The sequence below is a fragment of the Mustela nigripes genome, chromosome 7 (genome assembly GCF_022355385.1).
Source record: "Mustela nigripes isolate SB6536 chromosome 7, MUSNIG.SB6536, whole genome shotgun sequence".
Classification (NCBI taxonomy): domain Eukaryota; kingdom Metazoa; phylum Chordata; class Mammalia; order Carnivora; family Mustelidae; genus Mustela; species Mustela nigripes.
Genome location: NC_081563.1, coordinates 112,756,078 through 112,784,036, shown reverse-complemented (window position 1 = coordinate 112,784,036; position 27,959 = coordinate 112,756,078). Strand labels below are relative to the sequence as shown.

At 43.8% G+C, this 27,959-nt stretch overlaps 1 protein-coding gene and 1 long non-coding RNA gene across 3 annotated transcripts; one reads left to right on the top strand and one right to left on the bottom strand.

The window, feature by feature from the left end:
* Positions 1–111: 111 nt before the first annotated feature.
* On the top strand, positions 112–27,932 carry LOC132021796 (uncharacterized). Its single transcript, XR_009405446.1, has 3 exons — positions 112–219; positions 25,607–26,060; positions 26,827–27,932. It is a non-coding gene; the product is annotated as an uncharacterized LOC132021796 (long non-coding RNA).
* Positions 12,947–26,261, bottom strand: LOC132021794 (signal-regulatory protein beta-1-like). Of its 2 annotated transcripts, XM_059406683.1 has the most exons (6): positions 26,105–26,261; positions 23,463–23,819; positions 18,107–18,421; positions 14,841–15,122; positions 13,883–13,994; positions 12,947–13,473 (listed from the first exon to the last, which is right to left on the bottom strand). In XM_059406683.1, exons 1-6 carry the CDS (start codon positions 26,175–26,177, stop codon positions 13,404–13,406), a joined length of 1,209 nt encoding a protein of 402 aa, XP_059262666.1. In that variant the 5' UTR covers positions 26,178–26,261; the 3' UTR covers positions 12,947–13,403. The 2 variants fall into 2 exon arrangements, with proteins under 2 accessions (XP_059262666.1, XP_059262667.1); XM_059406684.1 differs by lacking the exon at positions 18,107–18,421.
* Positions 27,933–27,959: the final 27 nt, after the last annotated feature.

The window sequence follows — 27,959 nt, the reverse complement described above, 5'->3', positions numbered from 1 at the left end:
ATACAGTTCTATAACTTTAAAAACATTTTTTTAAAGTTTGAAGTACAGTTGACATATAATATTATATTTATTTTCAGGGGTCAACCACTTTGGGGGTTGAACTGCTGAGTTTTACCTCAAAATGGACATCGAGAAAGAGGGCTGAGGCCTCCCATGCAAGTTCTTTCACAGCCGGGTTATGAACATCATCTCAGGTGCTCCCCTCAAGAACTCCCTGAGGTAGGTATTATTCTTGTTACCACCATTTTCCAGATGAGAAAACTGATGGGGGCAGAAACATGAGAGGACCATATATTCAGTTGGCATCATGAACAGGATCTGGACTCAGATCAGGTGACTTAAAGTTCTGCTCATTGTAGGTCATCAGCTTTGTGCCCCAACTTTCCCCTTGATGTATGTGACCATCAGAGGGATGACTCCATCTCACCTCAAGACATAAGTTTGCAGGATATCATGGTGTTTCTCTGTTGCCAGTGAGGTGGGGGAGTAGGGAGGTGAGGCAGATGTTTCCTTCTAAGAGGATGTGGGGAGGGGATGTGGAATTCTAAAAACCTTTCCTGCCTGTCCTTGGCTAGGCCTGTGCTAGGAGCCCAGGAACCGCCTCACAGTCATACCTCATGTTCAGTCCTAGGGATTGCTTTTGTCTATGGAGCTCTTAGTTCCAAGAAGTTCAATAGCATCTGCCCTCAAACACCATGATGTGAGCCAGTCAGGTCTGTTCACTCTAATCCTTTCTGATAGTTTGTTCCCTGGCCTCAGGTCGTTTCCCCGCACCTCACACACAAGCACAGAAAGATGCCCTCCACTCAGCACAGGGTTGAGAATAGTGCCTGCTCCCACCAGCCAAACTGGAATACCTCATGATTGACAGAGCAATGGGTAGAACAGAAGGGAGTCCTCATAGAGAAGTGCTCTGTTTCCATCCAGCAAAGCTGAACAGCAAGACCCTGAAATGATAAAAACAGATAACATTCTATTGTGAGGCTTTGACATGTGTTTAAGTAAAGTTCTGACAACAGTAGAATAAAGACTGGGCAGTGGGGGAGACACTAGAATCCCTTTGAAGGTTTCCTATCCTGTGCACTTGATGGTGTGCTGTCATTTAAAGATAGATGGTGATAAATTATAGATGAATACTGTAAACCCTAAAGCAACCACTAAACAACAAAATGAAGAGTTATAGCTAATAAGCCAATGAAGGAGACAAAAGGGCATTATAAAAATATTTGTCAATCAAAAGAAGACAGAAAAAGAAAAAAAAAGAGAACAAAGGACAAATAGGACAAATAGGAAGGTACTAGGATCTAAACCTAATCTTGTAAAAAGTCATCTCAAATGTAAATGGTTTGAATACACCATGTAAAAATGAGAGATTGTTGGATTGGATTAAAAAAAGTAAAACCTAACTATCTGTTGCCTACAAGAAAGCACTGTAAATATTGAAGGTGTATGTATGTTAAAAGGAAAATGATGGGAAAAGATATAGCGTATGAATACTAATCAAAGGAAAGCTGGAATGTCTATCTTAATATCAGGTAAAGTAGACGTCAGAGCAAAGACTATCTCTAGGAAGAAAGAATGTTATTTCATAATGATAAAGGAGCAAATTAATCAAGAAGACTTATGAATCCCAAACATTTGTGCACCAGATAATAGGACTTCAAAGTATATGAAACAAAACCCAGTAGAATGGCAGGGGGAATCAGAGGAATCCACAGCTATACTTTGAGATATCAATATCCTTCTTTTCACAGTTGATAGAACATGTAGGCAGAAAGTCAGAAAGAGTACAGAAGACTTGAAAAGCACTGTCAACTACCTTAGTCTAATTGACATTTGTCGAACACTATGACCACCAAATAGGAGGATATACAGTTCTTTTCAAGTGCACAAAGAACATTTGCCAACATGGAGCATATTCTGAGTCATAAAAATGGTCTCAACAAGTTAAGAAGAATTCAAGCATACTCTTTAACCACAGTGTAATTAAATTAGGATCAGTAACAGATGCCTAGGAAACCCTGAGTTATTCACAAGCTGAATAACATACTTTCCAATAACACATGCATTAAAGACAGAATGAAAGGGAAATTAGAAGGTATTTTTATCCAAATGAAAATGAAAACACAATATTAAAATTTGTGGGATGCGTCAGGAAATTTATAGCATTTAATGACTATATTAAGAAAGAAGAAAAGACTTAAATAAATGACCACAGTTACTATCTTAAGAAACAGGGAGGGGCACCTGGTTGACTTGGTTGGTTGGATGCCCAACTCCTGATCTGGGCTTGGGTCGTGATCTCAGGGTCCTGGGGGTAGAGCCCTGCATCAGACTCTGTGCTCAGTGTGGGGCCTGCTTGGGATTTTCTCTGTCCCTCTCAGTCTGCCCCTCCCCAACCACCCATGCTTTTGTCTCTTAAAAAAAAATAAAAAATTAAAAAAGGGAAGAAACAGGAAAAAAAGAGCAAATAAAATTCAAAGTAAGTAGAAGAAAGGAAGCCACAAATATCTGTATGAAAATCAACAAAGTAAAAAACAAAAAACAATAGACAAAAGTCAATAAAAATGAAATCTTTGAGAAGATCATTATAATTGATAAACCTGCAGCCATACTGGAAAGAGAGAAAGAGAGACTCAGAATACTAATCAGGAATGAGAGAGGTGAGACCAGTACAGACTTTATAGATAAAACCACAATGAGCTATTTCTACACACCTGTGAGAATGACTAAAATGAAAAAGATCGACCATACCAATGTTGGCGAGCATGGAGAGGAAATACCATCTTCATATATAAAGACTCATTAATACTGAAGCCTCTGAGGTCCTTGAACCTGACTTTCTGCTATTTGCAATGTGTCCTGTCCTGTGGCTTGGTTGGCCTTTCTCGTTTTCTTTTCCTGTTTTATGTCAAATCCCATGACATGCTGGTTGGTGTTGTTTGAAGGTTTTTTTCTGATGTATGACACACATAATACTGTAGGCAAGTGCACAAGTATTACCTGGGGCTCACTGAATTTTTAGACTTTTGGTATCTGTATATACCTGTATAATTACCACCATGAGCCAGAGAGGGTTCCTTCTTGTTCCTTCACATTCAATCTCTGTGTAAGGCCCTGACAGTTGTGTAGGGGAAGGAAACTGTGTCCTGCCTCATCTTAAAAGGGCACTAATCCCATTCCTGAGGACTCCCCCCTCATGACCTTGTCATGTCCCAAAGGCTCCACCTCCTAACACCATCACGCTGAAGGGGGCGTGTATGCTTCAACATAAGAAGTTGAGGGGGACACAGACATTGTGTCCATGGCCAATGGCAGTGCAGTGGGGATGTGAGCCATCCATGCGGACAGTGGGTGTGTTTTTCCAAGATGTTGGGGAAGGTCATGGAAAAGCTGTGACCACCCATTGACTTGTTAGTTGAACCTATGGACTGGGAAGCTCCACATCGCTTCCTGTCCTCCAAACAGGGGCTCCATGTGCCTTTCCCACACCCAAAGGCTGCTCCAGGGACGTGGCCTGGAGATAGTGATGTGGTGTTAACATTTGGACGGTATATAAGACTGAACCCAGTTAAGGCCACTCTAGAAATGTTTAAACTTTGGCAGTGGAGGGGGCGGATCCATTCCTCTTGCTGCCACCCAAAACAAACCTTGTATGTAAGCTCCTTTTGATTTAGCACGGTGATCCTGCTTAAGATTCTTTCTCCCTCTGCCCCATCCCCCGCCTTTTGTTCTCTCTAAATAAATAAATAAATACACAAATAAAACTGCTGTCTATCAGACTGGAGTGACTAACCTGTTTCTTTGATCTCTCCTGGGGGGGTGGGGGGGAGTGTCTCAGGGGGCCAGTTTTAGATTACACGCAAGAAGTTCCCCAAGAGGGCTGTGAACTGACAGTTGTTGGCTTTTTTCTTTTTTTTGTAATGCAAGTGCCTGACTTAAGCTTTGATGGCCAAGGCATGCATTTCAAGGAGGCATCCACTTCTCAAATGAATACCAGGACAGCCCCCAGCCTGGATAAAGAGCCAGGCTTGACCTGCTGCTGCTCCTTTGTTTCAGAGATCTTGGTTAATTTCTGTAACTGACCATTTGGTCCTCTTGCCTTTTTCTCTTCCCAAGCTTTAAATTTCTGCTACCCTGTTTTAAATTCAGCAATAAAGAGTGAGCCCAGGAAACCTTAGCGCCCTACCTTTGACTCCAATAAAAACAGAACCCCATGCCCATGCACACTCACTGTCTTCCTGTGACCTTGCTGTGTGGCTCCAGGTTTACTGTGTGATTTCCAGGTCTCATAAGGAATAATTCTTTATTTCTTTTTAAAGTTTCCTGATGATTGTTGCTGAAGGGCATCTTGGAATCAGAAGAAGAACCACAGGGCAGGTCCTATCTCAATTGTGGTTGTTAATAGGCTCAAAACTCCGGCCTCATAGGTAACCACCAATCTGATTTCTATTACCATAGACCAGTTTTGCTCGTTCTTGAATTTCATATAAATAGAGTCATACAGTGACTGGTGGTGTCTGGCTCCTTTTATCCATCTCGAAGCTTTGTATGTGTACTTGTGTTCTTTTTCTCGTATTGTGGTAAAAAACAAAACCCAAACCATAACATTAAGTTTACTTTCTTAACCATTTTTAGGTGTACAGTTCAGTAGTGTTAAGCGTATTTAGGTGGTTGTGCAACAGATGACTAGAACTTTTTCATCTTGCAAAACTGAAATTCTATACCCCTCAAACACTAATTCCCACTCCCTTCTCCCTTCAGCCCTTGGCAACTATCTTTCCACTTTCTGTCTCTATGATTTTGACTATTTTAGAATACTTAATATAAAAGGAATCATATAGTATTTGTCCGTTTGAGGCTGGTTTATTTTGCTTAGTGTGATTTCCTCGAGGTTCATGCATATTGTAGCCTGTGATGGGATTGCCTTCTTCTTAAAGGCTGAATGGGGTGCCCTGGTGCCCAGTTAGTTAAGCATCTGACTCTTTTTTTTTTTTTAAATGATTTTATTTACTTATTCGACACAGAGAGAGAGAGAGAGAGAGATCACAAGTAGGCAGAGAGGCAGGCAGAGTGAGAGGGGGAATGAGGCTCCTTGCTGAGCAGAGAGCCTGATATGGGGCTCAATTCCAGGACTCTTGAGATCATGACCTGAGCGGAAGACAGAGCCTTAACCCACTGAGTCACCCAGGTGCCCCTGACTTTTTTTTTTTTTTAAGATTTTATTTATTTATTTGACAGAGAGAGTGCACAAGCAGGGGGAGCAGCAGGCAGAGGGAGAAGCAGGCTCCCTCCTGAGCAAGGAGCCTGCAGGACTCAGTCCCAGGACCCTGGAATCATGGCCTGAGCCAAAGGCAGATGCTTAACTGTCTAAGCAGGTGTTCCTTTTTTGTTTTTGTTTTTTAAGATAGATAGATAGATAGATAGATAGATAGAGCAAGCTCACCAAGCAGGGGGGAGGCACAGAGGGAGAGGGAGAGAGAGAATTTTAAACAGGTTCCATGCTCACTGTAGCCCTATGCAGGGCTCCATCTCAGGTCCCTGAGATCATGACCTATGCTGAAATCAATACCCAACTTTTGTATCAACATGGACAGAACTGGAGGAGATTATGCTGAGTGAAATTAGTCAAGCAGAGAGAGTCAATTATCCTATGGTTTCACTTACTTGTGAAGCATAAGGAATAACATGGAGGACATTAGGAGAAGGAAAGGTGAGCCTGGTGGTGGGTATTACGGAGGGCACTGCATGGAGCCCTGGGTGTGGTGCATAAACAATGAATCTTGGAACACTGAAAAAATAAAAAGATTAAAAAAAACAGTTGGAAACTTAACTGACAGATCCAACCAGGCACCCCAGCGTCTGACTCTTGATTTTGCATTTCTTTTCTTTTCTTTTTTTTAATTACTTTATTTATTTTTAAATTTAATTTTATTTTTTCAGTGTTGATTTTGCATTTCTGCTTGGAGAGGCTGACCATCTATTTTCATATGCTTGTTGGCTATTTCTAGGTCTTCTTTAGAGAGGTGTTTGTTTATTCAAATCCTCACCCATTTTTGATCAGGTTCTTTTTTGTTGTTATTGATTTGTGGAGGTTTCTGTCTGTTCTAGATATTAACCCTTTAAAGATACATGACTTGCAAGTATTTTCTCCCATTCCATAGGTTGCCTTTTCTTCATGTTGATGTTTTCTTTGATGCAGTTTTTTTTTTCTTAATGTTAAATAATGTTTTTCTGTAGTAGAAGTTTCTAGTTTTAAGTCATATAGTTAGGTCTTAAATCTATTTTTGGTTGATTTTTGTCATACCTGCCTGATGATTTGATTCTTTTGTTACTATATAATGACCTTCTTTATTTCTTGTGACTTTTTCCCCCCTGAAAGTCTGTTTTATCTGCTATGAGTATGGCCACCCCTTACTGTCTTTAGGTTTCCATTTGCATGGAATATTTTTTTTCCCCATCCTGTCACTTTAAGCCTACCTATATCCCTAGAATTAAAGTGAGGTTGTTGTGCTTGCTTTGGCAGCACATATACTAAAGTGAGGTTGTTTTTTTTAGACAATATATAGTTGGAGAGGGTGTGTGGGGGAGACAGGCAATATATATAAAGTAAATAAGTAAATCATGCAGTATGTTAGAAAAGTGATCATTCTTATGAAAGAAAAAATGGGGCGAGGAGAGACTGTGGTGAGAAGTCACGGGGGCCAAGGTAAGGACTTTGGCGTTTTCTGTCAGTGATATGACCACCTATTGTAAGGTTTTGGAGCAGAGGAAGGACAAGATCTATTGTTTTGAAGGGCTCCTCTGCTGGCTACATCGAGAATGGATAGGCGAGGCCAGGGCAGGAGCAGGGAGGTCAGTGAGGAGCTAATTGCAGCAATCCAGCAGAGCACGGTGAATGAATTCAGGGAGTGGAGATGGAGAGATGTGGTCGTTTCTGGATACATTTCAAAGCAGAGATAACACGGTTTCCTGATAGAAAGGATGTGAGCTGAGAGAGGAGAGTCAAGGATGCCGCCTAGATTTTTGACTCAAACACCTGGAGGAGTGAAGTTCCCATGAACTGAAATAGGGAAGTCTGTGGGTGGGGCAGGTTTTGGGGGGATAAGTAGAAGGTCAGTTTTTGAAATGGTGAGTGTGAGATGTTTTTGTGCATCCAAGTAGAGCTACAGAGGAAGCAGTTAGATATAATATCTAAGGGTGAGGTCCCAGTTGGAGAATAAAATTTGGGAGATTCAGCCCCGGGAGCTGGATCTTCATTGGACCACATCAGTTATGGAGGCCCACCTCCTGGCCAGTGATTGGCTGAGTAACTGGTTGAGAGACAGATGTTGAGATTTTGGCCAATCGGATGTGAAGGGAAGAGTATGGCAGCCTGGGGGTTGGGGGGCAGAATTCTTCTAGATTTCTCTGTGCATAGATGGTGGATTTTTAAGAAACCTGTACGGATGGGTCTAATACTTACCGTTATTAAAGCATCATAGAAACTATCGGCAGGATATTCAGAGCTCTAGGTTCTGAGAACCGGTTAATATAGCCCGGTTTGATATTATATCCCTGTCTGAATTATATCCCGGTTTGATTAATATATCCCTGTCTGAATTTGCCTCCCTCGTGAATTTTTTTTTTTTTCTTTTTTCTGCAAAGCCTGAAATCAATTCCATCCCGGAATCTGGGGAAAAATGAGGTTTCCAAATGATTTTCATGAAACTCATTATTTTCTTTCTTCCCACATTTTAATAATGGAGGAGTGTTGGAAAGTTGAGAACAAGGCACACACAGATTTGATGTTTTGTGTAGTTGAGAGAATTAGTGTTTTATGTGGTTGGATGCGTTAGATATTCTCCTCCAAAGTCAAATTGATGTTTATTAAGAAAAGAAACTAAATAACTTTATATAATACCCTCACGTTGTTGCAGCCTTTTAATCTTTTTAAATAGATTTATTGAGCTGCAACTCACGGGGCCTAAAATTCACCATTTAAAGTGTGCAGTTCAATGGTACATTCAGAGTTGAGATGCATTGGGCTTTAGAAAGCATAGACTTCTGACAGGTAATTATAAAATGTGCCTGCTGGTGTCACTGCCCAGCTCTGCAGCCCAGTTTTTACAGATGCCTTTCTCTCCAGTGTTCTGTGCTTTGCTGTGGCCAGGTTAGGGAGAAGATAAATGTAATGCATCTGTCCCAGGGGAGATTGTATAGAGTGTAAATGCATCTTTGAGTTTCAATGGCTGAGCTCAGATGAAAGATGCGGGAGTTTGGAAGAACAGTCTCCTGTAAAGGCAGTTTCTCTCTCTCTTTTCCCTCCCATCTCCTTCAACACACTTCTGAGACTAGGCAACATTGCCCGATCTGCTGGGGAGAAAGGGAACTAGAGGGAACCAGCACTGGTGGAGCCCTGAGAAGGGTCCTGCAACTTGCTCCTCCTGCAAACCCTAGCTCCCATTTGGAGGGATTGGAGAGTCAGGACTTGGACCTTCCTTCTTGGTGACATGACCTGTGGAGTTCCTGCCCCCAGTGTGGCCCCGCAATAGAACAGATATGGATAGGGGCTCTTTCTGGGTGGAGAGGACCTGAGACCACCCTGCAGAGTTTCCTGGGATACCAAGGTAGCCATATTTTCCAATGTGCTTAGAAGGATTGTGAGAAAAGCTGAAAGTGAACAAATGGAGGGAAGGTTTGAGATCAGGAAGAAGTTAATTCTAACACCACTGGTGTGGATCTAAAGTTAAAGGCAACACAGGGTGATGGACATGCTAGCTCATACCTGCAGAGACTGATGTCATAGAGACAACTTGGACACTACTGGGGATGGAGAGACTGGGGGAGCCCTGATTTGACTGAGGATAACCTGAGTGTCAAGTTTAAGTCCCTGAAAGGGTGCTTAAAATAAAAATTATGTTAAGTCATAGAAAAGTAAAAAAAAAGTAATACTTAAAAAAAAAGATTTTATTTATTTGAGAGAGAGAGAGATGGACAGATCATGAGAGGGAGAGGGGCAAGCAGGAGATTTTATTTATTTGAGAGAGAGAGATGGACAGATCATGAGAGGGAGAGGAGCATGGAGCCTGAGGTTGGGCTCAATTCTAGGACACTGAGGTCATGACCTGAGCCAAAGTCATGGTTAATCAGCTGAGCCATCCAGTCATCCCCCAAAATGTAATACTTTTGGCATACCTGGAATGGTGGTTTGAGAGTTGCATCAAGGTTTGGTTGCATTAGGTTAATCATGTCACCTAATTTCTCCAAGACACAACTTTGCTATTTGTCAACAGGGTCTGGGAAAGAAGGGTTGGACTAGGTGTATCAGGTGACATGACCAGCTCAACTTGACCAGGACGTAAAATTGTCAGCATTTCTCAGGTGTTTAACTGCCCACTTGTGAACATTTTTCTTATAGGTCACCCTCTTTGCAGTCCTCTCCCCTCTCCCCTACAGAGAATCACCAGGATAGCCCAGGGTGACAGGGGAGAAGGGGGACATTCTCAGTCCCTGCAGAGATCATATGAATATGCAAGAGAAAAAATATATACACTCATGCTGTCATGATAGGTGGAAACATTTTGTCCTTCTGCTTCTCTTTCCAAGCCATGTCTACAGAAATACCCCTTTGGTACCAGAGCCAGAGTCTGCATTATGTCCAAGGGCTTTTGGAAGGCAAGAAGGATGAAGAAGGAAAAACTGCCCTAGCCACCAGCTTTCCAGACCCTGACTCTAAAAATCTCTTTCCAGCTCTGACCGTTCTCCTGAGCTCCAGACCTGAATGTTCATCAGCCTACTCAACATTGGCACTTGGGTGATGAACAAACATTGTATGTATCATGTTCAAAACTGAACCCTTAGTTCCCTCCACCAAACCTATTCTTCCCCCTGTCCTCCCCATCTCATCCATTGCTTAGTCTAGCCAGGAAGCCATTCCCAATGACTTCTCTTCATTACATTCCACCTTCAGTCTTCAAACAGGTACCCTTCGCATTAGTCAATTTCCCTTCCTTCCATTGGCACTGCCATGACTCAGCCACCCTCCTTGTCCCCAGTTTACTGCAGTAACCTTCCAACTGAATTTTCCGATTACTTGCTTTCCTCTAATCTACTTACCTTCCAGGAGTCATGGTGATTTCTAAAAATGTATATCTGATTTTGTAATTTATTCTGTGGATTCAAACTCTCTACTATCTTTCCATCCTTCTTTGAGTGAAATCCAAACTCCCCACCATGGCCAGCAACCCTCCGTGATTGTCTCCTGCCCATCTCTTCAGCACTGTTCCATATCAACTATTCTCCAGTGCCAGCCTCAATGGCCCCCTTCCTCTTCTCGAAGGTTCCAAATTCCTTAGGTCTTGGCTCATTGGGATCATGTAATAGGAGTACCTTTCCCCAGGCGCTTGCAGCTTTCAGATAGCAGCTCAAATACTCCCTTTTCAGAAAGGCTTTCTCTACTGTTCTTCCTAGATAGCTGTCATTTAATTCCTGATTCCCTGGAACTCTGTCATTGCAATCTGCAGTATCTTGCGTCTTTTATTTTCTTCAGGACACGTATCACTTTCTTCTTTCTTCCTCCCTCCCTCTCTGTCTCCTTCCCTCTTTTCTTTCTTTAGTATCTGTCCTCCTCAGATTGTAAACTCCACAAGGGTAAGGACCATCCCTACCAGTGTTTACCAATGTTTCCTTGGTATCTAAACCATGCCTGTTACAGAGTATAAACTCAGTAATATTTGTGGAATAAATGAAGGCATTAACTTCTTTGCAATGAGCCATTATTTGTGTGGAGGGTTTGGGCTTGATCAGAACACGAGCTTTCTCCTAAAGGGAGGAGGCATCTTTATGTCCAAGCTGGGACTCTTGTGACTGATTCATTTTCCCTCTGGTGTCAAGGTATGGGACACTTTGGGGGTAGTCGCTATCATCTTCTTGAGTATGACTTAGGGACTGAGAAACTACCTGAAGTTTTTTTGTTTTGTTTTGTTGTTTTACTGAAGTATAGCTGAGCAGATGTTTGGAAAAGACCATTCTGAGGTCTGCGTCGTATATGGGTTAGAGACTCCAGAGTGAGAATCACGAGGAGGCTATTAGTGTGATGGAGGAACATGCTGATCAGGGTCTGAGCAACCATGAAGATGAACAGGAGGGAGCAGCAAAGTCAGGGGACTTGGACACCGAGGATGTCTAGGACACAAAATGTGATGTGGCAAGTCTTGTTGTTCTTGCTCAACCCAGAGAGAGTGTCTCTCTAAATTTTCTCCCTAGGCAAGGCCTAGGGATGAGGCTGGCCTCATTCCTCTCCTGGCCCTGCTTCTGTGGGGAAGTTTGGGGAAGGGGGGCCAGGGCAACCCCAGGCTCCCAGCATGGGAGGCTGGGGACAGGAATGTTGAAGTGGAAGCCGCTCTACTGCAAGTAGAAAATGTTGAAGGGGAAATTCATATCTGAGGGGGTAATGGAGGTTGGGCTCAGTACCTCCATCTTTGTAACTACAAAGGTTCAAGGGCACAGTGAGACAAACACAGTAGGATGCCTGTTTCCCTTGGGCATATTTTTCCTTCTACAGAGAGCCCTTCTCCAGGACTTGGCCTACACTACCTCCCCCAAATCTTTACCAGGGCTATTTTGGGGCTCAGGACTAATCCTAGATCTACTCCACAACTAGAAAAGTGCATGTGTTCTTCCCTTCTGCTCCCCATTCAGAGACACAGAGTGGGCTTTCATGTAGAACAAAAGGCCTGAGACATTGGGAAGCAGTAGAATGAGGATGAGTCAAGTTCTCCCCACCTGTCCATAGGCAGTAGGCCATGTGACTCCCTGGAAAGCACTGAGCAGAACTGGGTTTTAATCTGGGTTTTTTTGGTTCCACCACTTGTTATCTGAGTGACACTGAGCAGGTTCCTTCAGATTCCTCACCTGTAAAGTGGGGAATGGTGCCCACCTTGTGGGATTGGTATGAGGATGAAATAAGATACTGCTTGTGAAGTGCTAGACCCGTGGTGATACCCATTAACAATGCGTTCCTTCTAATGTGGATTTGTAAATGTCATCATAGGAAGGGAACTTGGGGATTCCTTAGGGATTGTCCTTCTATTTTTTTTTCCTTGGATCTTAAGTATGCAGAATTGTACCTATCACAATTCTTGCTTCAGCACACCCTCATCATTGATCCATGCATGACCCTCTTTTATTAATCTACTTATCCATCCATCCATTCATCCATCCGTGTGTCCATTCATCCATCCATCCATCCACCCTCCCTCTTTCCCTCTTTTCCTTCCAATAATCTCCACATCTATCTACCTATCGACATACCTACTTATCAGTCTTATATTGTTATTCTTTCTATTTTTAATAAATAGTGATAAAAACATTCATGAAACCACCACCCAGCATGGCAGCTAGAACCCTGATATTAACTTCCATCTACCTCTACACGCCCACCTTTCTCATCCTTTTCCCTTCACCCACCTCAGGCAACCACCATTTAAAATCTTGAGTTCATCCTTTCAGAAAAGATATGGGTTTATCATATTTATATGTATCCCTAGAAACCCTTTATTAGCTGTTTTTAGCTTTATGAACATGGTATCATGCTGTATGATGGAGGCTTACTCACTCCTAGTATTTTTTTTTGCTAAGATTTATCCATATTATTGTGTATAGCTGTAGTTCACCCATTTTTATTGCTGTATAACATTCCATTCTGGGATTGTACTAAATTATTTGCTCATAACCCTGTGGCTGTGTATTTGGATTTTCTTTCAGGTTTTTCTAATTTGAAACCATGCTACCATGGGTATACTTGAATATATCTCCTGGAGCACATGTGAAGAGTTTTTTTTGGGTATATATAACTCAAAGGCAGAAATAACAGGTTATGGAGTACATGAATGTTCAAGTTCAGAGTTTCCAAACTGTCTTCCGAAGTAGCTGTGCCAAGTTACATACCTATCAACAACATAAGAAAGAGCCAGTTGCTTTTTTATTTTTCCTATTGGAATAGGGAAAAAATGGCACCTCGGTGTGGTTTTTCTTTGGCTTTTCCTGATTACTGATGAGACTGAACATCTCTTCATATGTTTATTGGCTATAAGAGTTTCTTCTAATCCCATTTTAATGATGGTGCTGTCAAGGTTTCCTGAGAGTTTGGGTGCCCACCATGGGCTTTCCTTGAGGAGTCGGGAGGAGCCTTCAGAATTTGCAGGTCTGTGTTCCTCCTTGGGTAGGAGCTTGTTTTGCTCTGCTGAGTTTCTTGCTCAGGGTCATGAACTTCATGTCCAGAATCCCCAGAGAAGCTTCTTTTCTTTCATACGATGTGAGAGCCTACCTCTCCCGACTAACCCTCAAGGTCCAGGTTCTCACTTTCTCTGGGGGCTGCAGGAAACAGCGAGGGACAGCCAGTGCAGAAGGTCTCAGAAGACTCACGAGGCAGGAGAAGCTTTGGGAGTCGCTGCAGACTTCATGGCCAGGGCCTCTCTTGGATCATTCCTCCTATATAAAACAGGAGGGGACTGAGGGTTCTGTGCCCCTGAGGAGGGCCTTGTGGTGCCTGTGAACTGCAGGGGAAGCAGGAACCTGGGGCAAAGCCCTTGTTCTCAGACTTCTCCTCACAGACCACCTCAAGAGTGCTATCTCCATATTAACTTTCCCTCCTTCTGTGCTCCCCCTGCCTAGACCAAGGAGCCTGCATCTTTGTATATCTTCATACTGGAGCTGTGAGGGGCAGAGGGGAAGGCTGAAGAGATTGGGGTCTGGATCTTAGGGGCCCTTTGTTTTCCACATGCCTTCAAGGTTGGTGGGAAATGGGAGTGATGCATGACTTCTCCTCACAGTGCCCCCTGTTGGCCTGGAGTCTCCCCACCCCTGGGGAATCCCAACCCCTCTCTGAGGTCCCCCTTACTGGGAAGGGAATCTCCTCTTGAGGACATAGATGATGCAAAGTGCCGTCAGGGGAAACAACTTCCAGCCAAGCAGGATGAGGGTTCCAGAGAAGGAGCTGGATGCTCTGGCATCTGGAAAGATAATTAGGATGGACATGGCTTCCATTTCCCACCACTCAGCCCCAAGGCAGGCCCAGCCTCCCTCCTGACTCAGGTACCAAGACTAAGCTTAGACTGAGAGGGAATCCCCTCACCTCTCTAAGCCTCAGTTTCCTTATCTTTAAAATGGGGATGATAATGTATACCTTAGAACATTTCTGTATCACATGAGAACACCCCAATGGCGTACCTAACGGGTACTCAGTAACTGTTGAATCTCAGTAACTGTTGAATCATCCTTTCAGAAAAGATATGGGTTTATCCTATTTATATGTATCCCTAGAAACCCTTTATTAGCTGTTTTTAGCTTTATGAATGTGATATCATGCTGTATGATGGAGGCTTACTCACTCCTAGTATTTTTTTTGCTAAGATTTATCCATATTATTGTGTATAGCTGTAGTTCACCCATTTTTATTGCTGTATAACATTCCATTTGTGTGTGTGGGGGTGGATGGGGGATCATAGCTCATACAAACTTAGTTATTCGCTGGAAGAGCTGGTCGCGTGGGTGCGTGGTCTGGATCCCGCTGTGTGACAGAAGCGGTACTTCCTGCCCTTTGGTCCCTAAGGCAGCACACTCCGTAGAGGTGGCTCTAATTGCTGTCCCGTTTTATAGAAGAAGGAACTGAGGCACAGAAAGGGGAAGTGACTTCCTCAGGGTCACACATGACAAACATGGCAGAGCCAGCATGTGAACCTGGCCTGTTTGTGTCCAGGTCTGAACCTTTACGGCCTTCCCCCCACTGGTTATTACCCCCTCCACGTCCACCCCACTCCCCCAGTCACCCAAACATGCTGACTCTTCTCTGAACTCACTCAGTGGCACGCTGGCCTGGATCAGTGGCTGGGCCTCTTGCTCCACTTGGCAGGTGAATGGTGCTCTGTCCTCTGAGATGTAAACCAGGATACGACTGTCTTGGTTGAATGTGCCATCGGGGTCCTTGGTAGGGGCACAAGTCTCATAGGCCTTAATACTTCTGTTCATCTCCAGCCAGGTGATTTGTATGACTTCAGGATAGAACCTTTGCACATGGCAGATGAGGATGGCCAGCTGGAGGCTTGGGACCCGGTGGACGGATATGGTCACTGTGGGTATAACTGAAACAATAGCCCTTCCTTCATTCCTTCCTTCCCTCCAGCAAAAGATGCTCAAGGAGCCTCCTTACCTTTCTAGGCCCTGCCCTTGGTTCTGGGGTAGAGCAGTGAGCACGACAGACAGAGTCCCTGCCTAACAGAGCTCCTGTTCTGGCAGGGAGGATAGGGCAGAAGAAGAGCAGTCACGTGATCCTCATAGGGGTTCTGAGAACCTACACGGGGGCAACTGACCTGGTCTGGAGTTGGGGCAGGTTAGGGAAGAGTTTCTGGAAGAAGTGACCTTTCAGCAGAAGTATGACACATGAATAGCAGTTAACTATGTGTGGCGGATTGTATTTTCTAAAAATGACCACGGCAAGTTCCCAGATGTCTTCCAGAACCTTGCCTCTCCCCACCAGAAGGGGAGTGGACTTCTCTGGAACCTGGTTGGGACTTTGTGACTGCCTGGTGAAGAGAGTACAGCAGAGGTGACATTGTACCTTCTAAAGGTTGGTCATCAAAGTTCATGAGACTTCCCCTTGGGATATTCACTTTTGGAACATAGCCACCAATCTACAAGGATGCTCAGACTAGCCTGTGGGGAAAGATGATCAGGAGAGGCTGATGTCAAGAAGAACTGAAGCCCCAAGCCCATAGCCAGCACCAATGACCAGACATGTTAGTGAGGCAGGTTTGTGATAACCTCAGCCCTGGAGTCCTTCAGCTGAGGTCTCAGACATCATGGGGCCAAGACAGGCCATCCCTGCCAGGCCCTCTCCAAATTCCTACCCCACAGAATACGTAAGCATAATAATTTGGGAGATATGGAGTAAGTTTAGAGCATTGGAATATGTTTGGGGAAGATTTGTTATGCAGTCCTGGTCACTGGAACACTAAGCAAAGGGGTTGGTGGAGGGCCAGAGGAAGGAAGGCTCTGGGGGAGGCCAGGTAGGTGTGGGGAAGGGTGTCTCAGGCAGAGGGAAGGGCTTGGGTAGAGGTCCTGAGGTGAAGCCTAGCGTATCCTAGGACAGAAAGATGATCAGAGTGAGTGGGGGGGAGCATGGGCAAGATGAAGCCAAATTCACAGCCCGTGCCCATGAAGACTGGTGCTACACTTATTTCTGGGGGCACATAAGGACATCCTAAGGAATCCATACATTGGTAGTTTAATACAGTCAATTTCCAGATCCCGAACCCTCATATGATTCTTTCCTGAAACTTATCTGCCTGAAGATGCCTATTCCTTCCTCCTGCTCCTCAGTCCTTCTCCCAACCTTATCGAGGGAAGATCTTCCTCCCACACACCCCGAATCTAGTTATGGTGCAGTGCCCTTGGTGTAAAGACTCTGCAGCACAAAATAAAAGGACAGTTCAAAATTGGATTACATTTTAATGGTTATTTTGATAATTATTTATCAGAATTTTTCAGATATTTAGATTGTTTTGATCAATTGTGTAATTCAATCCAAATGAATTTTTATTTTTAACACTTAGAGCCTATGGTCATAACCAAAAGTTTTAAAAATTCAATTTATGTGTATTGAATATTATATATAAATTATATATAATATAAAATTCAATACATATATATATTTATTGTAGTTCTCTGTTTTCTCATAGTTCTCTATGAATGTGTGATGATGTGGTCTGTAAGGGCTTTCTTAAGATTTTATTTATTTATTTGACAGAAAGAGATCACAAGAAGGCAGAGAGAGAGAGGGAAGCAGGCTCCCCTCTGAGCAGAGAGCCCAATGCAGGGCTTGATCCCAGGACCCCGGGATCATGACCTGAGCTGAAGGCAGAGGCTTTAACCCACTGAGCCACCCAAGCGCCCCAGGATTTTCAAATATAAAATAAATTTACAGTAGGATAAATTTCTCCCCAGGAAATTAGAATGGAAATACAAATTTAAGAGGAAAAAGGGATGTTATAAAATTTATGTTTATTTAAGAAGAGCTTATTTATGTCTGTTGTAATGGATGATGGTGGTATCAAATCAGTATGACCTTATTTTTCTTTGAACATTTCAGAGAGATGTAACATTTGTTATGTTCCAGGGGTTCTGGCCTGTGCAACCATTAAAGTCTGTGATGAACAATTCTGGATGTTAACTTTTAAATGCACGAGGAGCCACATAGTTCTTCACAATTATCTCAGGGCTTTATGAACAAAAATGTTTGAAGATTGCTGTTGAATGCCCTGATAAGGATTTTATTTTATTTTATTTTATTTTTTTTTGTAAGAGCAGTAGTAAGCCACTGCTTTTTAAAGAAAGGAGATGGGTTTTAAAGAAAGGAGATGGAGCTCCGTGTTGGGCTCTATTCTCAGTGGGGAGTCTGCTTGGGATCTCCCTCTCCCTCTGCTCCTCCTCCCTGCTCTCTCTCTCTCTCTCAAATAAATAAATATTTTAAAAAATTGGAACTGCATAGTTGGTTTTCTTTAAAAAGATTTTATTTATTTATTTGACAGAGAGATCACAAGTAGGCAGAGAGGCAGTTAGAGAAAAGAGAGGGAAGCAGGCTCCCCACTGAGCAGAGAGCCTGATGCGGGGCTTGATCTCAGGACTCTGAGATCATGACCTGAGCCAAAGGCAGAGGCTTAACCCACTGAGCCCCCCAGACACCCCTAGAACTGTATATTTTTTGCATCTTGTTGATAGGGTTCATGTGACTGAGCTCAGTGGAGCACAACTAGGTCTGTTCTGTTTACCACGGAATCCCCAGCACCTAGAATAATGCTGCCACATATGACTTGCTCAATAAACACTTGTTGAATGAATGAATGAACTTCTATCTCCCAAATACAAGAGAGCAAAGGGAACTCTGAACGCCAAGGACCCGATTATGGCATCTTGTAAGAAGAGGATGGTCGGATAAGATAGGGAACTTTGTACCCATCTCACAGGGGATTTAAGGAAGAATAAATGGGAGGAGGCAGGTGAAGTCCTCCAATTAGGGAACCAGTGGTGGTCACCAAGTGTTGGCCACTTGGCTGGGGAGGGCCCTTACCTTGGAGGAATCTGGAGATGTTCACGTGCCTACTGAGGGGGCTATGCAATGTACTGTGAGTCACTTGGCAGGTGACCTGGGAGTGGAGTAAGGATAAATCAAGGGTCACCAGCACTGTGCTGAAGATGGTGTAGGATTCGGCATCTCCAGGCCGGAAGACGAGGGTCTGAAAGGCTGGAAGCTCCACATCCTTTTCAAACCATTTCAGCTGTATGTTTTTGGGAAAGAAGCCAGTTGACGTGCAGGTGAGATTCATTATCTGGCCTGGGCTGGCCCTGCTGGAGGGGCCATAAATCTCTGGAAGAGAGGGCTTAGCTTTGGCCAAAGTGAAGATGAGAGAGAAGAGAGAAAAATGAAGACGACAAGTTAATTTCCAGTGTGATATCTACCCTTATGGTTCCCCCAGCTAGACTTACTCAATCTCTCATCTCCAGTTTTCTCCTCCGTGTAATTTTTATTATGACCCTTCTTACCCTAACAGCTTGCCAACTGGCCTCATGGACTGCTTCTCAGCACTTGCCATCAGCACTCGACACCAGACCATGGTGATCATGTTAAAATACAGATTGGAATTTGTCATTCCCCTTCCCTCTCTTCCCTCCTTCCTGAAATACATTGTTTAAAAAGTCATTTAACTTATGGAACTAAAAACATCACGTCCCTTGCTTCCTCTCCTAGGAGAAAATTACGGACCAACCACTTATAATTATTTTAGCTGATTCATTGGGCATTTCTCATCATGTTTCTATCTTCTTCTTTCTTCTCTCTCTCTCTCTCTCTTTTTTTCTTTTCTTTTCTTTTTTTTTTTGAGAGAGAGAGTGCATGTGCATGAGCAGGGAGGGACAGAGGGAGAAGGAGAGAATCTTAAGCAGGCTCCAAACTCAGCGTGGAGCCCAACATGGGGTTCTATCCCACAACTCTGAGATCATGACCTGAGCTGAAATCAAGAACTGGATGCTTAACCGACTGAGTTACCCAGGTGCCCCCCTCTCTGTGTTTCTCAATAAGGTGCTTATATAATTATCTCCTTTTTTTTCAGTTTTATGTATTTTGAATAAACCTACTACTATGGAAAATGATGGCTTAACTCTTATCTTCCTTCACATGCCATTGATACTTCCTTTCCTTACATCTTCTTATCATAGACACATCAGAGTCTTTTATTTTTTTAGTAGTCAGCATTTATATTATAATGACCAACGAAACATTTTTTTACAACTGGGCCATGCAGTATATCATGCTTACATTTCCTTTCTTTGTACACTTTTTGTTTTCCCAGTTTTTAATTCTTTCTCTCTCTCTCTTTTAAAGTTTTTATTTATTTAAGTAATTTCCACACCCAGTGTGGGGCTTGAACTCATGACCCTGAGATCAAGAGTCACATGCTCTTTTGACTGAGCCAGCTGGGTGCCCCTAATTGCCTTGTTCTTTTTTTTTTTTTTTTTTAAGATTTTATTTATTTATTTGACAGAGAGAGATCACAAGTAGGCAGAGAGGCAGGCAGAGAGAGAGAGAAAGAGGAGGAAGCAGGCTCCCTGCTGAGCAGAGAGCCCGATGCGGAACTCGATCCCAGGACCCTGAGATCATGACCTGAGCCGAAGGCAGCCCACTGCCTTGTTCTTTTTATTTATTTAGCCCACTGAGCCACCCAGGCGCCCCTGCCTTGTTCTTTTTATTTGCTTAGTTTTTATGAACCTAGGACAAATTCACTCCTAAACTTTCTGCCAATGGGTATAACTCCTCCCAGACTGCTGGATACTGCTAAGTACTGTAGTGACTTCAGTTTAGGGTACCTGAACCCCCTGGGAATGCAGAAAGACTTTTCTGGAAGTATACAGGCTTGGGTTAAGACAAACCCTTTATAACACACCTTAAAAATATGGAATACACAGGTGCCTGGGTGGTGCAGTCAGTTAAGCCTCTGGCTCTTGATTATGGCTCAGTTCATGATCTCAGAGTGATGAGATCAAGTCCCAGGTCCGGGCTCCATGGTGGGCATGGATCCTGCTTAACACTCGCTCATCCTTCCCCTCATCCTCTCCTGCTGCTCACACCTCTTTGCTCTCCCTCTCAAAAGAAAAATACAAAGTACTCATCCTGGGGCTTTGGCAATTATCAACAAATGTTTCATTTATATGTCTACCATCCATTGTGTTATTTTAAAGCAAAACTAGACACTGTCATTTCATTCACAACCACCTCAGCATGTATATATTAAGAATTAAGAAGTAACTGTAATCCTCTGTGCTTTTATTCCTCTTTCAAAATAAGATAACCAAATGTGGACATGCTTGTATTTCCCGCTCTTCTTAACATAAAAGATTGTCTGCTCCACCCACTCTTCCTCACACTACTTTTCTTGTTTAATGATATCCTGTGGGTCATGCTGAAGCCAAGTGCTGACTTCTTCTCGTGCATTTTTAAAGTTACAGTACTCCATTGTGTGATTCTACCATAATTTATTTAACCTCTCTCTTTTATTCTTACACATAGTGTTGTAATCAAGAGCCTAATCATAAATCATTTTACACTTGTGTTAGTATGTCTTTAGGATAAGTTTCTAGAAGTGAGATTGTTAGGTCACAGGGTAATGTATATATGTCTATGTAATAGGTAATTTGGCTAAATATTGCCAAATCTACTTCTTTACGACTTCCATGATTTTGAATTTCTGCATACAAAGTATGGAAGTATCAATTTCCCCCCAGTTCCTCCAACAGAGAGTGTTGTCAAACTTTTGGATTTTTGGCCAAGCAGATAGGTGAGAGGTTGTGTCCCAGTGTAGTTTTAAATTGCATATCTTTTCATGTGAGTGTGATTGAACACACTCATATATATAGAAGATGTTTCTATTTCACTTTCTATAAATTGCCTTCTCATATTTACTGCCCATAATTCTATAAAATTGCTTGTTGTAAAATTTTAGAAGCTCTCGGTGTTCCTGGGTGGCTCAATGGGTTAAAGCCTCTGCCTTCAGCTCAGGTCATGATCTCAGGGTCCTGGAATCGAGCCCCTCATTGGGCTCTCTGCTGGGCAGGGAGTCTGTCTCCCCTTCTCTCTCTGCCTGCCTCTCTGCCTGCTTGTGATCTCTGTCAAATAAATAAATGAAATCTTTAAAAAAATTTTCAGAAGCTCTCTTTGTATGTTAGGGGTGAATCTTTGTATTATAAGTCACAAAATAGTGTATGCACACACACTTCCACACACAAGTTTCTTTTTGTACAATATGATCAAATTGTCATTTTTTTCTCTTTTTGTTTCTGCATTTTGAATTATAGTTGGGAAGGTTTTCCCCACTTCTGGGTTTCAAAAGAGTCCAGACATGATTGCTTCTCATACTTGCACAGTTTCATTATTTAAATATCTGATCCATGTGGGATTACTTTTGGCTTGTGGTGGGAGGAGTGGTTCTGGATTTTTTATTCTGTTCCATTGGTTTGCTTACTAATGTTCCAATCGATCCTCCACTATTGTTGAAGACTTCTTTCTCCATGAGATTGCCTTTAGTTTTTTTTTTTTTTTAAAGAAATCAATTGACTGCATGCATGATATTGTTTCCATTATTTTTCATTGATCTATTTGTCTATCTTTTGTTTAAGTTTATTTATTTTTAGTAATCTCTATACCCAACGTGGGGCTCAAACTCATGACCCCAAGATCAAGAGTTGCACGCTCCTCTGACTGAGCCAGCCAGCCAGGCTCCCCATCTACTAGTTTATCATGATGCCAATACTACACTGTATGATTTTTGTAGCTTTATAAAAATTCTATGTTTATGAGGGATATTAGACCAGTCTTTATCTGGTTTTAGTATCACAGTAATGTTGGTTTTAAGGATGGATTGGGAAGCATCACTCCAATTTTCTGGAATAATTTGTGTAGAATTGTTAGCATTTCTTTCTTCAGTGCTTGGTAGAGTTCTCAGTGAAGTCGTCTGAGCCTGGACTATTGTTTGTGGGAGGCTTTTTAAACTACCAAATTCAATTTCTTTAATAAATATAGAAATAATCAGGCTATTGACATTTGGAGTGAGCTTTGGTAGCCCATGCCTTCCAAGGAATTTGTGCATTTCCTCTAAGTTTGTTGAGTTTATAGGTGTAAAATTTTTCACAAAGTTTCCTTAATATCTGTGGGAAATGTGGGGATGTTACCTCTCTCATCCTTTTTTTTTTAAAAGTTCATTTATTTATTTATTTATAATCTCTGCACATCCAAGGTGGGGCTCAAACCCATGACCCTGAACTCAGTAGTCACATGCTCTTCCAACTGAGCCAGCCTAGTGCCCCCATCTCTCAGTTTTGATATTGGTAATTTGTGCACTCTTTCTTTTTTCTTGACTGACTGTGATCCCACAATTCTATATATTATTCTGTGCTCACCATGATAACTGTAGTTACCATCTGTCAGCTTGGTAGCTATAAGCTGTGAATTTTCCTTTGTTTGGTGTTGGATATTTTGTATATCCTCTAAATATGCTTGAACTTGTTTTGGGACCTGGTTAAATTACCTGGAAACAGTTTGATGGTTCTACCTCAGTAAGAGGTAAAAAAGGAAAAAAGGGGGTCCTGGGTGGCTCAGTCGGTTAAGTGACTGTCTTCAGTTCAGGTCATGATCCCAGGGTCCTGGGATCGAGCCCCGCATCAGGCTCCCTGCTCAGCAGGAAGCCTGCTTCTCCTTTTCCCTCTGCTTGCTGCTCTGTCTACTAGCTCTCTCAAATAAATAAATAAAATCTTTTTCTTTAATTGTTAAAAAAGAAAAAAAATATTAGCCCTCGACCTAATGATGCTCCGGTCCTGCATCGCAAAGCTTAAATACAACACATGAAAACATCAAACTGTTTCCAGTTCACTATATCATCATAGTCATGATATACGCTAACACAATAATTATGTTATAGGTGCTCTTCTAAGTGTTTCACATTTATAAACTCATTTACGTTTGTACTCCTCATAACAAGTCTATGAGGTGAGTACTATTATTATCCCTTCCTCACAGATGAGAAAATGGAGACACTGAGAATTTAAGAAAGTTGCTAAAGCCACACAGCTTGAAAATGGCAGAATTAGAAGTTGAATCCAGGCCATTTGGTCCTGGTGTCTGCAATTTTACTCACTCTGCTTTCTGATCTACTTTGTGGCCTTTGAAAATGTAAGATTCTAAAGGGTAGGACTCTATTGCTAGGAGCCCTGGGATCATGTTTCACCCTGCTTCCATGCTATGATTTCTCACTATCCCCATCTTCTATCCTCAACTTTAACATAAGCGCTGACAAAGAGGGAGCCTTGGGCTGAGAGCCTAAAGCTTGTGATCTGTCTTTAGAACAATCAGGCTGGGTTTTTCAAGGATCTGGACTTACCATGTACAAACATCCTGGTGCCTGGTCCAGACTTAAACTCCACATCATCAGGGGTCCCTTTCTGGAACTTCACACAGTAGTAGGTTCCGGTGTCCTTTGGGGTGACGTTACTGATGCGGATGGAAAAGTCCATGTTGTTTCTCCTTGTGGTGTCAGAAGCATTTGTTACTCGGGGGAAGTGGCCTCCTTTGTGACTGAAGATTAACTCCCGGCCTGGCCCTGTCTCCCTGAACCACTGAACCGGCCCTGTGGGGATCAGGGAGGTCATGGTGCAGCGCAGAGTGGCTATCTGTCCGGCTGCGACAGACACTGACTTGTCAGGCTGGATCACCTGCAGCCCCGCCTCACCGGCCACACCTGGAGGGAAATACAAGTGAGCTCCACATGTCCCCTGCCTGGCCCTGGGGGCTTCTCTTATGGCTTTGTCGTGAGACTGAATCTAAAAACCATGGAAAAACACTCAGGGAACTGTGCCCGAAGGACCCAGAGTGTGTGGACCTGGAGTCAGGCTGATGTGGGCTCAAAGCCCGACTCTAGCTCAGACAAGCCTGCTGCTGTTTGAGCCAAGCCTCTCCCTCCGCTTTTGGTGGTTTCCTCAGTCAAGCAGGATGGATCAAGCCTTTCTCCATCAGTGTTGCCAATTTTCAAAGAAGACATGGGTTGTCAAGGTCATGAGTGAGTGCTGTAATGGCCAGAATCAGCAGGACCGTTCTGAGGTGTTTGCATTTGCATTCACTAAACACTGCAAGGATTCGACAGCGAGTTTCCATAGATGCTTCTGGGTACCAGACATCACTCTGAGCTCTTCGATACATTAACTGACTCATTCAATTCCCACCATTACTCTGTGAGAACGGCATTATTATTATTCATCCCTGTTCCCAGACAAGAAAATGAGACGCAGAGAAATTCACAACTTGTTCCAAGCCAAATAAAGTATAAGCGATGAACTTGGATTTGAACTCTGGATCTTCAAAAAATATCTGTGCTTTTAACCACTTTCCTGGACAGCCTCTGTCCAGGATGTCAACTGAGATGTCAACTCACTGGGAAGGAAAGGGGGCACTTCATCTGTCTGTGGATCCAGGGTCAGCTCTGGGGAGAAGGGAGCAGACAGGCAGGGCTAATTCCCAATCAAGAATAAATAAATTAAAAAAAAAAAAACCAGATAAGTCAAAAAATGGGCAGAAGACATGAGCAGATACTTCTCCAAAGACGCATGAAAAAGTGCTCATCATCATCAGCCAACAGGGAAATTCAACTCAAAATCACACTGAGATACCACCTTACACCAGTTAGAATGGCAAAAATTAACAAGGCAAGAAATAACAAGTGTTGGAGAGGATGTGGAGAAAGGGGAACCCTCTTACACTGTTGGTGGGAATGCAAGTTGGTGCAGCCACTTTGCAAAACAGTGTGGAGATTCCTTAAGAAATTAAAAGTAGAGCTACCCTATGACCCTGCAATTGCACTACTGGGTATTTACCCCAAAGATACAGATGTAGTGAAAAGAAGGGCCATCTGTACGCCAATGTTCATAGCATCATAACAGCTTTGGCCACAATCGCCAAATTGTGGAAAGAGCCGAAATGCCCTTCAACAGATGAGTGGATAAAGAAGATGTGGTCCATATATACAATGGAATATTACTCAACCATTAGAAAGGATGAACACCCAACTTTTGTATCAATACAGAAGGGACAGGAGGAGATTATTCTGAGTGAAATAAGTCAAACAGAGAAAGACAGTTGTCATATGGTTTCACTTATTTGTGGAATATAAGGAATAACATGGAGGACATTAAGAGACATTAACAAAAATGAAAGAGGAGACATCAGAGGGGGAGACAAACCATGAGAGACTGTGGACTCCAGGAATCAAACGGAGAGTTTTAGAGGGGAGGAGGGTGTGGGGCCGGGTGAGCCCAGTGATGGGTATTAGGAGGGCACGGATAGCATGGAGCACTGAGTGTTAGATGCAAACAATGAATCATGGAACACTCCATCAAAACTAATGATGTACTGTATGGTGACTAACATAACACAATAATAATAAAAAAAAGAATATAATTTTAGAATGCTGAGATTTTGTGGGACTTAATAGTTTACAAAGCACCACTTATCAGTTTTCTAATCTCTCTGCAGGTGGAGTACTCGTGATCTATCTATCTATCTACCTATCAAGATCTCCGGCTGAATTAGGGCGGCTCTGACTCCCAGACTCTAGGGTTTTCTGCAGGAGTCTGATACTGCACCCCTACCTCCTCCCAGAGGATGGGCCCAGGTCCTGCAGGTCAAACGACAGGGGATCATGGAGGCTTCACAGGGAGACAGGAGGGTGGGAAGTGAGGCGGGACTGGGAACCCCTGGCACTGAGAAACTCCTGGTGGGGTGAATCCTGTCTGGACCTGAGTGGGAGAGGAAAGGAGCCCTCCGAGGAATAAGCTCTGGGAACATTCATTTGGGAGGGCCTTGTTGTAAAAGAAAACATTTAGAGAAGTGTCTTCAAGATGAAGCTGTAGTGAAGAAAGAGAACTTTGAAAGGAGATCCCTCCTCTCTACTGCCAGTGGGGAAGCCCTGCCCCTGGGCCACACTCAGGTGAGTTCCTTGCACGGGGCTCCGCAAGGGAGGGCGACACTCACCTGTGAGGCCCAGCAGCAGAGGCAGCAGCAGGGATGGCCCAGGCAGCTGGGGTGGGGAGGCAGATGTGGGCATCCTGGTGGTCCGGAGCCCCACTCCGGGTGAATGTTGCCTGGCAGAGGCCTCGGGACTCTGCTCTGCGATGAGAGGGGAAGTCTCATGTCCCTCACATAAGAGGAAGTGACTGTGATGGGTGGAACGAGCTCTGGGGTTTTCAGTTTCTGCTTCTAGATTGTGAAATAGGAATCAGAACCAGCTGGGAAATTACCAACAGAAGGCTCCCAAGATGATTGGAGAGTTGTGGCAGGCCCCCTTAGGGCCAGGGTTATGTCCCCAGGCCCCTTGGCTCCAGGTCTGAGGGCCTGCTGTCCCTTTCTCACCCCAGAGCACAAAGGTACATGGCCCATCAGAGTGGAGAGTGTGTTCCATCTTTGGGAACCATGCAACACCCTGGGCTCAATGAACCGCCAGCTGTCCAGGAGGAAGGCTCCTGGGAATACAGCCTCCAGGGAGGGGGAGCCCTGTTTTCCCCATTTCAGGGGGATCACTGGTAAACATGAGTCCCTGGGCACCCATGGGCACCCCTGGGTTTGAGGGTACACTTGCAGGGGAAGGGGCTTCCGGTGAGTGAGGAGTTCGGTCTTCGGAGGGGGAGGATGGCTTCTGTTTTAGAGGGTGGAGGAGGCCTGCGTGGGGAAGGGATATCAGCATGTTCATCCTGCAGGGACAACAACACACCCCACGCCCAGGAGGAGGAGGAGGGGTGCCTCTTCTGTTTCCCCAGCTCTGGGGCCAGCTCTGGGCAGAGGGGGTGCATGAAGAGGAGAAACTTGATATCAAAAGCGCACCCCCTCTTTTGTCCTGAGCACCAACAGCCAGCACACAAGACTGCGTCTCGAGCCCAAGAAGCTGGGAGCTCCTCACTTTTGTGGGGCCCACAATGGACCCTGCCTTCTGTGACTTAGTTTCCCCACGGTTCCCAGCCCTCACCTCCATCCCAGCCGCTGACTTGGATGTTGGTGATGCTAAATGGCAGAACCCAAAAGGGAGTCAGAGATGGGATTTGATTGTTCTGTCATAGAACATGTTTCCTCTTTCCCTAAGATGCTGTTATTGTTCTAGCTTTTTATTTTTTCCTCCCTGAGAGAGCTCAACTGTGGGACTCTTGAGAAGGCACTGGCCTGAGTGTTCCTTTTGGCTCCATTATTCCAACCCAGTGGTGACAGGTTGTATTTTCCAGAGCTGACTGCAGCTATAGTTTTTCTCATGCTCTTTGACACGCCTCTCATTGAGAAGTGGGTAAGTATTCCTTTCCCCTCTGCAGGCTTGTGATAACACAGGTAGTGAGGTAACTTCCAAAGCTTGACCATAAAACTTCCCTGTACTTTTTCCCTGCTCTCCTGGGCAGCTCCTTTTTGGAATCTTGCTGCAGGGCTAGGAGGAAGCCCAAACTAGCTCACACACAAAGACCACACTGTAGGGATACACGCAGGAGTCCTAGCTAAAAGCCCAGCACAGAGTCCAGTAGCCAGCATTAATCATTAGGCATGTCAATGAAGAAGCTTCTGGATGGTCAGACCCTAGAAGTTGTCACCCCTAGCCAAGGCCCAGACATCATACAGAGGAGACAAGCCATTCTTATGCCCTGTCTGAATTTCTGATCGTAGGATCACTGATCACAATGAAATCCTTGTTGTGGCACCAAGGGGCTCAGTCCGTTAAGCCCTCGGCTCAGGTCCTGATCTCAGGGTCCTGGGATCCAGCCCGTGTGTCAGGTTCCCTGCTCAGTGGAGAGCCTGCTTCTCACTTTCTCTCTCCTTCTGCCTCTTTCCCTGCTCGTGCTCTTTCTCTCTCTCT

What these genes read in the sequence shown, in the direction of transcription:
- LOC132021794 (XM_059406683.1), bottom strand. Translation starts at nt 26,177, where the DNA reads ATGCCCACATCTGCCTCCCCACCCCAGCTGCCTGGGCCATCCCTGCTG. An exon ending in TCTGCTGCTGGGCCTCACAG is followed by an intron (nt 23,820 to 26,104) that starts GTGAGTGTCGCC and finishes ATTTCCCTCCAG; the next exon opens with GTGTGGCCGGTGAGGCGGGG. An exon ending in CATCTCCAGATTCCTCCAAG is followed by an intron (nt 15,123 to 18,106) that starts GTAAGGGCCCTC and finishes CTATTGTTTCAG; the next exon opens with TTATACCCACAGTGACCATA.